Source organism: Takifugu flavidus, chromosome 6 (genome assembly GCF_003711565.1).
Source record: "Takifugu flavidus isolate HTHZ2018 chromosome 6, ASM371156v2, whole genome shotgun sequence".
NCBI classification, from domain to species: domain Eukaryota; kingdom Metazoa; phylum Chordata; class Actinopteri; order Tetraodontiformes; family Tetraodontidae; genus Takifugu; species Takifugu flavidus.
In genome coordinates, this window is record NC_079525.1 from 8,595,738 (window position 1) to 8,611,076 (window position 15,339).

The following is a 15,339-nucleotide window of genomic DNA, read 5'->3' on the forward strand; positions in this document are numbered from 1 at the left end:
TTATCAATACAAAGTCACTCAAAGTCTGCAGAAAGTGATTTTTCTAGTTTTAATTTGATATGGTTGTAGACTATAATGATGTTATTACTCTGATTGGTTATGCCTCACGCAACATAGCTTTGAAATACAGACCCTTGGGGAGACGATTTGAAAAAAATATTGAGGTTATTTTGCATTGTAAACAAGAATTCAAACAGAAAATGGGTACAATAACTAGGCCGATTGAATCCACCTCCATCAGTAGATGCTAGCCTCTGACATGCCAGCAGAGAAATTGCTCTTTGATATAATGAATGCTCCTGGAAGATTTTGATAGAAGTCATTTTACAAGGTTAAACCTGGGTCACAGTCCAGATGAGTTTCTTCCAAAACTAGTTTCTGGATCAGCTTCTGAATGCGGTCCAGGACTATCTGGTTGGAACTACAGCAGTCTTCAAGTTTGTAAGGGGATGAAATGGTTAGGACGCCTGCCACCCTCAGCTTATCTCCCTCCTCTTCCACAGGAACCTGGTTCTTTAGCAGCCAAATTCGAATTTTGCTCCTCCTCAGCTTTTCTGGGCTCATGTTTTGGATCATTGGGGGAAGGAAGCAGGCCTGAATACGTTCTGCAGTCTCCTGGTCAGCCACCTTCAGTGCCTGCACCTGTCGCACAGCATGGCCCATCACAACTTGCACCACTGCACCACCTTCCTTCTTGAAGTTCACCAAGACCAAACTAAAGGGGGCGGCACAAAAACAGGTACGGAAATCACAATTGCTGCATAAGTGTAGCAACCAATAGTGATATTTTACACAAAAGTTGGTTCCCACCACGTGTCCAACCATTTGGTTGGACAAGAAACATTATACGAGTGCTTATATAGAGGACATCACTCCGCTTTACAGGTTTAACGTTAATGTCTCCCTACCAGTTGCGGAACTAATTGTACTGGCGGAACTAAATTGACTAAATAATCAAAAATATAATCCCGCTTATTAATAAAATGCCTGTAAAACTTAAAAAAGGTGCTTTATATGTATGTTGCATATGCATCAGTCAGATTTCTTCATTATACGTTGAACGCATGTGAAAACTTCCGCCAACATAACAGCTTCCGGTAAAACCACATAAGGCGACCTGGATTTTGTGAGGTAGCTATAGAGTAAATCATATATTTTAGGCAACATAGCTTTAATAGTCTGGCGTAGCAGTTGTGGAATTGATTAAAATGAATAAAAGTATAGTAACCCCAAAGCCCACCACTGTTCGTCTTAAACAAAATTTCGTTTTCATACTTCCCCCTCCGAACGAGCTACTCTACCTCCAAAATCAGGAGGTAGTTCTTTTTTAATCATTAAAATTAAACAAACAAAAAACAGTTGCGCTTCACCTCGCGGACACCGGGTCTACGGTCTGCAGCCATCCGCGGAGCTCTTTGTTTTCAACTGTCACCATGACCTGTTTAGAAACATAACGACTCCACATTGACGGACCTAGGAGAGGCCATTCAGACTGCATCACCACCGTGTCGATTCAATGGAGCCTCCCAAGTCTTCCGTAGGAAACATGAGGTGGACCTTGGTTCCGCTTCTAAACAAGCACTTGTGGGTCGCTGCTCACCCCTGCTGGCAAATATCAGGATGTTAGTTAAACCCTAAACACACACACACACACACACACACACACACACACACACAACACACACACACACACACACACACACACACACAATTATATATATATATATATATATATACAATTATAATTAATTATATAATTAATTATATATAATAATTATAATTAATCATATATAATTGTTTTCAAAACAAAAACTTTCATATGATGTAACACTCATTTAGACAAACCACACCCCAATTCGACACCATACAGTCAGTCTTTAGTGGCTCAAGCTTAGTTTGTCTTAACAGAGAGACGTCGACTCTAAACGGGCAAGAAGAAATGGCTGACCCCACCAGCAGCTCTTCATTAGTCAACAACTATTCTTCCTCACTTGGAGAAATTACACATGCTGGTAAGTCCCTGACTATTCATGTGATGCTACACTCTACAGCTGACTACTGTCAAGGACATGACTATCTCTGGTTTACGAGATGCATCGTTTGTTGTGAACTTCACCAGAATGAATATAAACACAGAGAGCAACTGGTCAACACTAAATTCCCGTCATAGTAACTGATTAATTATAGTCATTTTCTCAGTAATAGTAATTATGGCAACTGTAACATATGGTTATCATGGTAACCTCTTTTGAATGGTTGATGTATTTGTTGTTCATTAGCTATCCTGCTAATCAATAAAACCAGGTGCATCCTGTCAGACTGAATTTAGATCTCACAGTTGTGATTCTACAAAGATCTATTGTTTGCTAATCTGAGCAGCTCATGGCTAGGGGAGCTTAATCTTACTGAAGGATTAAATTTACACAAAGGTTCGGATCAATTTAACCCTCTATAATTATCGTGTCACATGCGTTTCTCCCATTAAATCTGATAATTACCAATACTTTGATCTATTTTCACTCACACTTGGGACAATTTTGTGATAATGCAGTGAATGCATGCACATAGTAACTCCTGGTATGGACCTGACCTACATGATTCCTCTCAACTCCATTTGGGGGTGAAGCAGGAACAGCAATAACCATATCAAAGATCATTTTCCTTCCTTCCTTCCTTCCTTCCTTCTTGCAGACTAAATGTGATTGCTATTAGTTTACTGCTTTTGATGAAATCCAAAGACCACCCTTACCCAAACAAAGCCCACCACTAAAGTCTTCTCTTCCTGACCATGTGAAGCCAGGATGAGCCACAAATATTTACTCATTTTTTCTTAAACTAATTTTGAGTGAAATCCTGCATTCAGTGTATTTCCATGATTCCTCGTCCCTGTTTGCCAGATTAAATCTAACCCTAACTCCCCAAACAGTCTTACAGCTTGTTCATTGGAAAGAGCCAAAGAAGACAGCAGCAGCATTCAGTGGGTCCCTACTGGTCCTTGTTTCTGTGGCAACTCTGTCCATCATCAGTGTGGTGTCATACTCGCTACTGACATGCCTCTGTGTCACTATCACCTTTAGGTGAGGGGATGGACTTTGAAGTTTGGAATTTAAGCACATACACAGATAAATTTATTGGTTCCCTAATATACAAAATAGCTTTTAAGCATCACATTTGTGATTTTCTCCTTTAAATCTCAGGCTGTGACATCATGGGTATGATGCCATCCTGACCGTTGTCTTTTGTCTATTTTTAGAGTTTATAAATCAGTAATCCAAGCAGTGCAGAAATCAGATGAGGGACATCCATTTAGGTAAGACACACACACACACACACACCAAAAGGAGTGTTTCTAAATGCCTACTTTGGCCCTTAAACTCTTCCTCTATGCCGATTTGGGCCCTCCTACAGGTCTCTCCTGGACCGAGACATATCTGTGTCCTCAGAGTGGATAAGGTCATTGGCTGGTCAGTCTTTGGTCCATGTAAACTGTTTCATCAGTCAGACCAGGAGATTGATGCTGGTTGAAGACCTGGTAGACTCTATGAAGGTCAGGTTAATCTACTGTATTTTCGCGACCATAAGGTGCACCGTATGAAAAGGCGCAGTCTCAGTTACGGGTTCTATTTCTGTATTTAACACATACATAAGGCGCACCGGATTATATCGCGCGGGCATGGTAAAACATACTGATATGCTAGCTTAAAACATGCATGTGTATTTTTTTTTTGATCAATCCTCATCCACAAATCTATCAAAGTCCTCATCTTCTGCATCCGAAATGAACAAATGAATCCGAAATGGCTTTTGCGAAAGCCGAAAAGCATTTACAGATTTTGGGACTCGGTGCACACCTAAGGCACACCACATTATAAGGCGCCCTATCCATTTTGGAGAAAATTTAAGACTTTTAAGTGCGCCTTATGGTCACCAAAATACAGTAGATTCTAAAATTCCTATTTATATTATTTATATATTTTTTCACTGTCAGATTTAATAGTACATATAATTTCATTCAGTGCTTTCTAAGGTACTACATGTTAACAAACCTGGTCAGTGTGTTACTGACGAGTAAATGCACATGTTATATATCCTGCTCAGTCACTTTCCCAATAGTGCAAAGGTCATTTTAATGCAGGAGCTTTGCCGAACTAAAGCCTGTGAAAATCGGGGGGGCTTTCATTGGCTCCAACAAAAGTCACAATGTTTTGTATATTGTAGGCGTGGAGATTAAATTCATTGAAATGAAAATCTTCGGGCAAGTTTTAATGGGTTCAACATAATATCACCCAGGATAAATAGTTTGCAAAAGTTCTGCTTGGAACCAAATGGAGAAGACTAAACAACAGCTTCAGAAAACTGAAATCTCTGAAGTACTTCAAAAATACAATAGAAAAGTGTCCCTGGATGAAAAACAAAATCTAACTTTAATAGACTCAAAATCTACTACAAAATCTACTACTTAAATTCAGATTTTAGTAGAGGAACACTGGGGTTAAGATGCAAGACCATCTGACAAAAAGGCAAGAAAAAATGAAAAGCAGGGAAATAGAGGATTAAAAGTAGAAGGCAAAGTACATAAAATCACACGAACACACACATGCACGCACGCATGGCTGCTGTACATGGTGCTTAAGTGATAAGTCACTTGGTGTTCAGCAGCCTGATGGCAGAGGGGAAGAAGCTGTTCATGTAGCGGGAGGTTTTGGTCCAAATGGACCGTAGTCTCCTGCCTGAGGGGAGGGGGGAAAACAGTCCGTGACCAGGGTGGGAAGGGTCGGCCGTGATCCTACCTGCACACCTCCGGGTCCTGGAGATATACAGGTCCTGGATGGATGGAAGCCTGCAGCCGATCACTTTCTCGGCAGCGCGCACGACGCGCTGCAGCCTCAGTCTGTCCCTGACGGTGGCACCAGCATACCACACGGTGATGGAGGAGGTGAGGATGGACTCGATGATGGCCGTATAAAACTGCGCCAACATCCTGGGAGGCAGTTTGAGCTTCCTCAGTTGCCGTAGGAAGAACATCCTTTGCTGGGCCTTCTTGATGAGGGAGCTGATGGTTGGCTCCCACTTAAGGTCCTGGGTGATGGTGGTGCCCAGGAAGCGGAAGGAGTCCACGATGCTGATGGGGGAGTCCATCAAATCAAATTAAATCAATCTTTATTTATATAGCGTCTTATACAATCAAAATTGTTTCAAGGCGCTTTCCAGAATCCCAGGGCCTGACCCCAGACAAGCAACAGTGGCAAGGAAAAACTCCCCTTTAACAGGAAGGAACCTTGAGCAGGACCAGGCTCATGTAGGGGGACCCTCCTGCTGATGGCCGGCTGGGTAAAGAGAGAGGAGAAGGGGGAGGACAGGTAGAGGATAGGATAGGTAGGAGAGGAGAGGAGAGGAGAGGAGAGGAGAGGAGAGAGGAGAGGAGAGGAGAGGAGAATTAGAGTGGAGGGGAAGTAGAGGAGAGGAGAAGGAGAAGGAGGAGGAGGGGAAAGAGGAGAGGAAGGGAGAGGAGAGGAGAGGAGAGGAAAGGAGAAGGAGAAGGAGGGGGAGAGGAGAGGAGAGGGGAGGGGAGGGGAGGAGAGGAGAGGAGAGGAGAGGAGAGGGGAGGAGAGGAGAGGGGAGGAGAGGGGAGGAGAGGAGAGGCACAGAGCACAGAAACACACACAAAAAATATGATATACAATCACTTCAACGGGGCCGGAGGTCATTATGCAGCTCCGAGGGCAGCGATACCTGTAAATAAATAGAGGGGGGGGGGGGAGAAGCAGAAAAACTACACAAGAACTAGTCTGCTTGATGAGGAGAGGAAAGGAGAGGAGAGGAGAGTAAACCATGACCCAGTGGAGTGACAGAGGCCTGTCAGGTGATCATGTTTCCGGACCCCGGCAGCCTTGGCCAATAACAGCATAACTAAGATGTGACCTAACGATTAGAAGACCCCCTAAGTATGATAGTTTGTCTGTCTATGATAGTAACTGGAACTACTGAATTAGTAACAATAAGCTTTTTCAAAGAGGTAGGTTTTGACAGGGAGCTGGTTCCATAGCAGGGGGCCCTGGTAGCTAAATGCTCGGGCCCCCATTCTACTCCTAGAAACTCTGGGAACCGCAAGTAGACCAGCATTCTGAGAGCGGAGCGGTCTATTGGGCTGATAAGGTATCACTAGCTCCTCCAGGTAAGATGGAGCTAGGCCTCTGAGGACCTTGTAGGTCAAAAGAAGGGTTTTAAAAATTATTCTAAATTTAACGGGCAGCCAATGAAGCGACGCCAGTACAGGAGTTATGTGATCTCTTTTGTCAATACCTGTCAGAACTCTGGCTGCAGCATTTTGGATCAACTGGAGGCTTCTTAAAGAGTTGTTTGGACACCCTGATAATAAAGAGTTACAGTAGTCCAGCCTGGAAGTAACAAATGCATGGACTAACTTTTCAGCATCATGCCGCGTCAGCAGCTTCCTGATCTTTGTGATGTTCCTCAAGTGAAAAAAGGCACCTTTAGAGACTAATTTAATGTGTGACTTGAAGGAGAGATTTTGATCAAAAGTTACTCCTAGATTCCTCACAGAGAGACTAGATGTTAATGAGATACCATCTAGAGTGATCATGTGATCTAATCTATCCCAGAGAGGTTCAGGACCAAACACCATGACCTCAGTTTTTCCTGGGTTAAGGAGGAGGAAATTTGAAGACATCCAGGACTTTATGTCTTTAAGACAGGTCTGGAGCTTCACTAACTTCTCTGTCTCCTCGGGTTTCATGGATAAATAGAGCTGAGTGTCATCAGCATAACAATGAAAATGTATCCCATGCGGCTGAATAATGTTCCCTAAGGGAAGCATGTACAATGTGAAGAGGATTGGTCCGAGTACAGAACCTTGAGGAACTCCATGGCTAACCCTACTGTATGAGGAGGGAACACCATGGACATAAGCAAACTGGTATCTATCAGATAAGTATGATCTAAACCAGTCTAGTGCTGTCCCTTTAATCCCAATCACATGTTCCAGTCTATGTAACAGGATGCTGTGATCAACTGTATCAAAAGCAGCACTGAGGTCCAGAAGAACCAGCATAGAGACCAGTCCATGATCGGAAGCTATGAGAAGATCATTAGTGACTTTAAGAAGTGCTGTTTCTGTGCTGTGGTGAGCTCTAAAGCCTGACTGAAACATCTCAAACAGGCTGTTCCTCTGCAGGTGCTCCAGTAACTGAGTCACCACCACCTTCTCTAGAACTTTAGAGATAAAAGGAAGGTTGGATATTGGCCTATAATTTGCTAAGACATCAGGATCCAGTGATGGTTTTTTAAGCAACGGCTTAATCACTGCCATGAGGGCAAGGGGGGGCAAAGGGGCTGTGACTTTCCTGAAGTCCACAATCATCTCCACTGTTTTCTGAGCGTTCAGCTGCAGGTTGTTGTGTCCACACCAGGACACCAGTCGAGCCACCTCCCTCCTGTAGGCAGTCTCGTCGCCATTGGAGATGAGCACGATGAGGGTGGTGTCATCCGCAAACTTGATCAGCTTGACAGACTGGTGGCTTGAGGTGCAGCAGTTTGTGTACAGGGAGAAGAGCAGGGGGGAAAGTACACAGCCCTGGGGTGATCCAGTGCTGATGGTGACAGAGTCCGAGACAGTCTTCCCCAGCCGCACATACTGCCTCCGATCCATCAGGAAGTGAGTGATCCACCTGCAGAGGGAGTCAGGCACACTAAGCTGGGACAGCTTGTCCTGTAGCAGAGCGGGGCGGATGGTGTTGAACGCAGAGCTGAAGTCCACAAACAGGATCCTCGCATAGGTTCCCGGGGAGTCCAGATGCTGCAAGATGGAGTGAAGGGCCAGGTTGACCGCGTCGTCCACAGATCTGTTAGCTCTGTAGGCGAACTGCAGTGGATCCAGGAGGGAGGTGGTGATGGACTTGAGGTGTGGCAGGATCAGGCGCTCTAAGGACTTCATGACTACAGAGGTGAGCGCCACAGGTCTGTAGTCGTTAAGCCCAGTGATCCGTGGCTTCTTGGGGACAGGGACGATGGTTGAAGTTTTGAGGCAGGTTGGCACCTGGCACGACTCCAGGGAGGAGTTGAAGATGTCTGTAAAGACAGGAGTCAGCTCCTCTGCGCAGTGCCTCAGGGTGGAAGGAGACATGCCGTCCGGGCCAGGGGCCTTGCGCGGGTTCAACCTGGCGAACTGCCTGCGCACATCCTGTTCACTGATGGTGAATGGGGGGGGGGGGCTGGTGGTAAGTGATGGGGGGGGGGGGGGATGATGGTGAGTGATGGTGAGTGGAGGGGGCGAGGAGGAGGGGACTGCCTTTGATGGAGTGAGGTCCATGGGGGCAGTGACACAGGGGGGAGGGGAGGTGTTGGGCATGGCTGACGAGGTGTCAAAGCGGGCATAGTGGAGGGACAGACTCTTACAAAGGGCTTTGTCGTCCTGACCCTTTGAAGCCTGAGGCCTGTAGTCGGTAATCTGCCTCAGGCCTCTCCACACAGAAGCAGAGTCGTTAGCAGTAAACTGCTGCTGAAGTTTCTCCGAATACACAGATTTAGCTCTCCTCAGTTCCTTGCTAAACCGGTATTTGGCCTCTCTGTAGCAGTCTCTGAACAACTGAACAAGACGTTACAAGGCCAGGGGCAACTTGTCAGTGCTGCCTATGATAACGTCAGATCATTCACCACAAAACTGTTGTTATGGAAAGCCCAGGTCTCTCAGGCAAACCTTTGCCATTTCCCAGCATGCAAGGCACCCATGGATGCAGGCACACCATTCAGTGAATCAGAAGTATGTTGATGTCATTTTGAAGCTGCAGGAGGAATTTGAACACAGATTTGCAGACTTCAAGATGCACAGAGCCAGATTTCAAATTTTTGCAGACCCCTTCTCCTTTGATGTGCAAGATGCCCCTCCTGTGCTTCAAATGGAGCTCATTGACCTTCAGTGCAACTCTGAACTTAAAGCCAAGTTCAGGGAGGTTAGTGGAAAAGCAGACAAGCTTGGCCAATTTTTGAGAGAATTGACCCCCAGCTTCCCTGAGCTTTCTCGGATGTTCAAGCGGACCGTGTGCCTTTTTGGGAGCACATACTTGTGTGAAAAGCTCTTCTCCACCTTGAACTTCAATAAGTCCAAGTACAGGTCCAGACTGACTAATGAGCATCTTCAAGCCCTATTGAGGGTCTCAACTGCTTCATCCCTCAAGCCAAATGTGGCTCGGCTATGTGAGAGGAAGCGCTGTCAGGTCTCTAGCAGCAAGAAGTAGGCAAGAGAAGCCATGTTCAGAACAGTTCATGTTCAATCTTCCATTCTTGTTCAGAAAGTTAGAGGTTAAAGAACTGTTAATACAGACATTTGAATGTGAATAATAGTAATTAAATTTCTCTGGTCAGCAGGAACTATATGTGGTTTCTTCACTTTTCTATATCTGTTGTATTATTATTACTATTATGCCCGAACCCACTGGTGGACACCAGCGGTGAGGGATGCCGTCAAGCTGAAGAAGGAGTCATATCGGGCCTTACTGGCCTGTGGGACTCCTGCAGATAGGTACCGGCAGGCCAAGCGGAGTGCAGCTACGGCTGTTGCCGAGGCAAAGACCCGGGCATGGGAAGAGTTTGGTGAGGCCATGGAGAACGACTTTCAGACGGCCTCGAAAAGGTTCTGGACCACCATCAGGCATCTGAGGAAGGGAAAGCAGTGCACTGTCAACACTGTGTATAATGCTGATGGTGTGCTGCTGACCTCAACTTGGGATTTTGTGGATCGGTGGAAGGAATACTTCGAGGACCTCCTCAATCCCACCAACACGCTTTCCAGTGAGGAAGCAGGGCCTGGGGACCTGGGGATAGGCTCCTATATCTCTGGGGCTGAAATTGCAGAGGTAGTCAAAAAACTCCTTGGTGGCAAGGCCCGGGGGTGGATGAGATCCGCCCAGAGTTCCTTAAGGCTCTGGATGTTGTAGGGCTGTCGTGGTTGACTCGACTATGCAACATCGCGTGGACATCGGGGGCAGTGCCGCTGGATTGGCAGACCGGGGTAGTAGTCCCTCTTTTTAAGAAGGGGGACCGGAGGGTGTGTTCCAACTATAGGGGGATCACACTCCTCAGCCTCCCTGGTAAGGTCTATTCAGGGGTACTGGAGAGGAGGGTCCGCCGGATAGTCGAACCCCGGATTCAGGAGGAGCAATGTGGTTTTCGTCCTGAGCGTGGAACAGTGGACCAGCTCTACACCATCAGCAGGGTCCTTGAGGGTGCATGGGAGTTTGCCCAACCAGTCCACATGTGTTTTGTGGACTTGGAGAAGCCATTCGACCGTGTCCCTCGGGGGGTCCTGTGGGGGGCCCTCCGAGAGTATGGGGTGTCGGGCCCGCTGATACGGGCCGTCTGCTCCCTGTACGATCGGTGTCAGAGTTTGGTCCACATTGCTGGCAGTAAGTCGAACTCGTTTCCGGTGAGGGTTGGTCTCCACCAGGGCTGCCCTTTGTCACCGATTCTGTTCATAATTTTTATGGACAGAATTTCTAGGTGCAGTCATGGTGTTGAGGGGGTCCGGTCTGGTGACCTCAGGATCGGGTCTGCTTTTTGCAGATGATGTGGTCCTGTTGGCGCCATCAGCCCGTGACCTCCAACGATCACTGGATCGGTTTGCCATTGCATGTGAAGCGGCTGGGATGAAAATTAGCACCTCCAAATCCGAGGCCATGGTTCTCAACCGGAAAAAGGTGGAGTGCCTTCTCCAGGTCAAGGAGGAGCTCGTGCTCCAAGTGGAGGAGTTCAAGTACCTCGGGGTCTTGTTCACGAGTGAGGGAAGAATGGAGCAGGAGGTCGACAGGCGGATCGGTGCGGCGTCCGCAGTAATGCAGAGTCTGCACCGGTCCGTAGTGGTGAAGAAATTTACCGGTCGATCTTCGTTCCTACCCTCACCTATGGTCATGAGCTTTGGGTAATGACCAAAAGAACAAGATCACGAGTACAAGCGGCCGAAATGAGCTTCCTCCATAGGGTGGCTGGGCTCTCTCTTAGAGATAGGGTGAGAAGCTCTGCCATCCGGGAGGAGCTCGGAGTAGAGCCGCTGCTCCTCTGCGTTGAGAGGAGCCAGATGAGGTGGCTTGGGCATCTAGTTAGGATGCCCCCTGGACGCCTCCCTGGTGAGGAGACCCCCGGGAAGACCCAGGACATGTTGGAGAGGCTATGTCTCTCGACTGGCCTGGGAACGCCTGGGGATCCCTCCGGATGAGCTGGAAGAGGTAGCTGGGGAGAGGGAAGTCTGGGCTTCTCTTCTTAGGCTGCTGCCCCCGCGACCCGACCCCGGATAAGTGGTAGAGGATAGATGGGTGGATGGATTATTATTATTATTATTTATTGCTGATTGCTTTATTTTCTTATTAATTCTTAATTTGTTTATTTTTTCATCTTATTTTGTGTAAAAAAAAAAAAAAAGGTGGTTGTGATGGGCCTAATGTGGCCGAGCCTCACCCAGACTCTGCCTCCAGCGGCCCCCAGGTAAATTGAGTTTGAGGAGAGGAGAGGAGAGGAGAGGAGAGGAGAGGAGAGGAGAGAGAGGAGAGGAGAGGAGAGGAGAGGAGAGGAAACCATGACCCAGTGGGGTGACAGAGGCCTGTAAGGTGATCATGTTTCTGGATCCCGGCAGCCTTGGCCTGTAACAGCATAGCTAAGATGTTAACCTAATGATTAGACGACCCGCTAAGTATGATAGTTTGTCTGTCTATGATAGTAACTGGAACTGCAGAATTAGTACCGTATTTTAACTACCATAAGGCGCACTGTATTAAAAGGCGCAGTCTTAGTTATAGGTGCTATTTCTGTATTTAAAACATACATAAGGCACACCGTGTTATTAGGCGCATGCTGCAACATACAGTAAAAAATGACAACGGAAGTAAAACAGTGAGTTTCGACACATTTATTGAACAAAATATTCATTCTTCCTCCACAAAACCATCAACGTTTTCATCTTCTGTATCTGAATTAAACAGCTGCACTATTTCAATGTCCAACATCCCGAATTCCTCTTCTTAATCATCTGAATCAGACTCACCGACCGGTTCCGGTTCAGCGTTGATGCCGGCTTTTGTGAAAGCTCTTACAATACATGAAGACAGTATCATAGCCCATGCCTCTACAATGCACCCACATATGGTGGCATAACTTGCCCGCCGCTGCCTCATAGTCTTTGTGAAGGAGTGTTCGCCTTCCGTCATCCAGCGGTCTGTCCGTTTCCGTGGCAGCTGAGAACCACGGTGAACGACGACTTCTTGTGCCCCGTTGTGCGTATCGCCACCGTGCTGGTCCCTTTTTCTCCACTTTGTGGGTCAAAAGGATGTTAAAAGTCAAAGAGATCTCATCCATGTTGGTGATGTGGCTGGGCGCGGTTATCTTGTCACGGCAGTAGTCGCAGAAGATGGCCACCCTCTCCTGGTAATCCACTGCCAGCCGCGGCGCAACATTTGTACTTGTGCATATGGAGAGATGCCACCGCCTCATAAAGTGAAAACACTAAGATTGCTCGATTGCCATTTTCAGCCGCATATTCGATGGCCTGCAGTTTAAAGTAAACCTCATTCATACACGTCTCGCTTGACTGACGCCATTTTAGGGGATCCTTACGCGTAGGTGTGCCGCTAATCGATTGGCGGAGCGTTTACCGTAGTGCACCCACCCAAGGCGCACAGCAGATTTTGGAACTCAGTCCACACACAAGGCGCTCCATATTACAAGGTGCACCGTCGATTTTTGAGAAAATCTCAGTGTTTTAGGTGTGCCTTATAGTCATGAAAATACGGTAACAATAAAAGAGGTAGGTTTTAAGTCTGATATTAAAAGTAGAGATGGAGTCAGCCTCCTGTACCTGGACAGGGAGTTGGTTCCATAGCAGGGGGCCTGGTAGCTAAATGCTCGGCCCCCCATTCTACTCCTAGAGACTCTGGGAACCACAAGTAGACCAGCATTCTGAGAGTGGAGCGGTCTATTGGGCTGGTAAGGTGTCACTAGCTCCTCCAGGTAGGATGGAGCTAGGCCTCTGAGTACAAAATAAATACATACATACATACATACATACATACATACATACATACATACATACATACATACATACATACATACATACATACATACATATATGTGTATACATGCCAAAATATAGAACAAACATGCCAAGATGTTGTGGCACTTCCAGAACCAGACAAGATGGTGGTGGCAAATCAGCCTGACATAGTGGTGGTAAACACTAGAAGACAGTGATGGTGATAGATGCAATCCCAAGTGATAGCAACAACAGGAAGAAAGAACATGAGAAGATGGAAAAATACCAAGGGCTGAAAGAGGAGATAGAGAGAATGTGGTCCCAGTAGTGATTGGGACACTAGGGGCAGTAACCCCCAAGCTGAGTAGATGGCTCCAACAGATACCAGGAACCACATCAGAGTTCTCTGTCTGGAAGAGTGCAGTCCTAGAAACAGCTAAGATCCTGTGCAGAAACCTCAAACTCCCAGGCTTCTGGTAGAGGAACCGAGTCTGAAGGAGGCACTGCCCATGGGGGCAAGGAAGAGACTTTTAAAAATGTATATGTATTCATAATTGGGTTAATTGGGTTATAATTAAGTTAAAATTGCTTTAAAATTTATTCAAAAAAAGTCTTGTATTTAAACCTCTAATCCCAAATTATAAAAGTGATATGATATTTTAAACCATATATTATGTTTTTAGTCTTTTCTAAGTAACTTCTGGAGGTGATCTTGATCCCTGATCATGTAAATATGAGAATTTAGGGTTTGCTCCTGATGTTAAATATTTTCCTGTATATTTTTGGAATATTTTGTCCACAGGTGACTGCTGTCATGTGGGTAATGACATATGTTGGAGCCATCTTCAATGGTATCACACTTCTCATTATTGGTGGGTCTTTTGTGACTTGTGTTGATAATATATAAAATAGATTTCAATAATTAAACAATGACCCTCTTTTTTTGTAGCTGACATCTTATGCTTCACTGCTCCACTAATCTACCAGAGGAAAAAGGTACTAATGTGATATTATTATTGTTGTTGTTGTTATTTCCGTTATTATTATGACAGAGTGTCAATATCTGAGGTGAAAGTAAGCAGAATGTGTGTCTTTTTTGACATCTCTGTCAATATCCTATAGAATATTGATTTTACCGACCTATTGGGAGCTGCACACACTTGTCGCCACACTGTCTAAATTGTGATTGCACAAACAAGTTGCCACGTAGCCGTAGATGAGTAGTGAAAGTATACTGTAGCTTAATCCATTTGTGTTTTTGTCTTCAGACACAGATTGACCAATACATCGCATTAATTAAGTCCAGAGTGGAGGAAACAAAATACCAGTGAGTTTTCCTGAGAAAAAGATTTCATTACATGTTTTGAGTCATTTTTTTTCTTAATTAGGAGCTTTTTCATTCATTCTTTACATGTTTTGGATGATCTAGTCACAGGTGGTCAGTAAAGCAAGGTAAGAAGAACACACCTATTGTTTTCAAAGGTTTGTTCCAAAAGACCAATTCTAAAACTGGGATTTCAGTATAAATGTTGGCTTAACTGACTCCTGATGTGACATTTTCTCACAATTTTGAATGTGTTGTACATCAAAAAAGATGGAGTAAATGATATTTCATTGTTACTAACGCCTGCTATACATGCTTATTGTCATATAAGCCAGAAAGGCTTCTTTCACAAGTGGGCAAAGAGGACAGTTGAGGAAGCAGCTCTTGAGGGCGCAAACTCTTCCTTATATTGCTATTTAAGGAAAAAGAGCTATGTATCTATATAATGTAATCTAAATATTGAAATTAAGCTTCTTTTATGGCACAGCTAATTCTCATCATTGGTGAGCTTTTGTAGAACTTTTGGGTGATGAGTTGAGCTACATGCAGCTCATGGAATGTGTGTTTTCAGGCTGCAGGACCGGTTACCTGGAGCCGTTAAAAAAGTCAAAGCTGAATGACAACTTGCCTGCATTTTCTTCTCATCAATCAGTTTCTCACTGATTCATCTGCTTAAAATATTTCAATAAAATTCTCAGTCAGAACAACTGTGTTTTTATTGGTGATACTATTTTCTATTATTTTCATATCAGTTGTGTCTAGCAAAAGCAGATACAATGTATTCATCGGTATGCTATATTGTCACTTCCTGTCTTCTCAATCGTTCGTTGGTTGCACTGTGCACGATGTGTTGTATTCACTTTACTTAAAATTGAACACTTGGGACATTCTAGTCACATGATAACAGTGAGAAATAACCCATATTAAACAAACACAGGGCCCCGCTGATTATCAGCATTAGCATGGCCTCACCATCTGTTTC

The 15,339-nt window shown here is 45.3% G+C and overlaps 2 protein-coding genes across 4 annotated transcripts; one reads left to right on the top strand and one right to left on the bottom strand.

The window, feature by feature from the left end:
• Positions 1-35: 35 nt before the first annotated feature.
• gemin6 (gem (nuclear organelle) associated protein 6) lies at positions 36-1,557 on the bottom strand. Its single transcript, XM_057036167.1, has 2 exons — positions 1,371-1,557; positions 36-715 (listed from the first exon to the last, which is right to left on the bottom strand). Exons 1-2 carry the CDS (start codon positions 1,496-1,498, stop codon positions 325-327), a joined length of 519 nt encoding a protein of 172 aa, XP_056892147.1. The 5' UTR covers positions 1,499-1,557; the 3' UTR covers positions 36-324.
• Positions 603-15,064, top strand: LOC130527522 (reticulon-3-like). Of its 3 annotated transcripts, none has more exons than XM_057036151.1 (10): positions 603-739; positions 1,909-2,012; positions 2,927-3,077; positions 3,254-3,310; positions 3,409-3,547; positions 13,836-13,905; positions 13,983-14,029; positions 14,302-14,360; positions 14,463-14,485; positions 14,929-15,064. In XM_057036151.1, exons 2-10 carry the CDS (start codon positions 1,940-1,942, stop codon positions 15,018-15,020), a joined length of 711 nt encoding a protein of 236 aa, XP_056892131.1. In that variant the 5' UTR covers positions 603-739; positions 1,909-1,939; the 3' UTR covers positions 15,021-15,064. The 3 variants fall into 3 exon arrangements, with proteins under 3 accessions (XP_056892131.1, XP_056892130.1, XP_056892132.1); XM_057036150.1 differs by having other exon boundaries at positions 711-1,622; XM_057036152.1 differs by lacking the exon at positions 14,463-14,485 and having other exon boundaries at positions 711-1,622.
• Positions 15,065-15,339: the final 275 nt, after the last annotated feature.

What these genes read in the sequence shown, in the direction of transcription:
- gemin6 (XM_057036167.1), bottom strand. Translation starts at nt 1,498, where the DNA reads ATGCAGTCTGAATGGCCTCTCCTAGGTCCGTCAATGTGGAGTCGTTAT. An exon ending in GTAGACCCGGTGTCCGCGAG is followed by an intron (nt 716 to 1,370) that starts GTGAAGCGCAAC and finishes CGCCCCCTTTAG; the next exon opens with TTTGGTCTTGGTGAACTTCA.
- LOC130527522 (XM_057036151.1), top strand. Translation starts at nt 1,940, where the DNA reads ATGGCTGACCCCACCAGCAGCTCTTCATTAGTCAACAACTATTCTTCC. An exon ending in ACCTGGTAGACTCTATGAAG is followed by an intron (nt 3,548 to 13,835) that starts GTCAGGTTAATC and finishes TTTTGTCCACAG; the next exon opens with GTGACTGCTGTCATGTGGGT. An exon ending in TAATCTACCAGAGGAAAAAG is followed by an intron (nt 14,030 to 14,301) that starts GTACTAATGTGA and finishes TTTTGTCTTCAG; the next exon opens with ACACAGATTGACCAATACAT.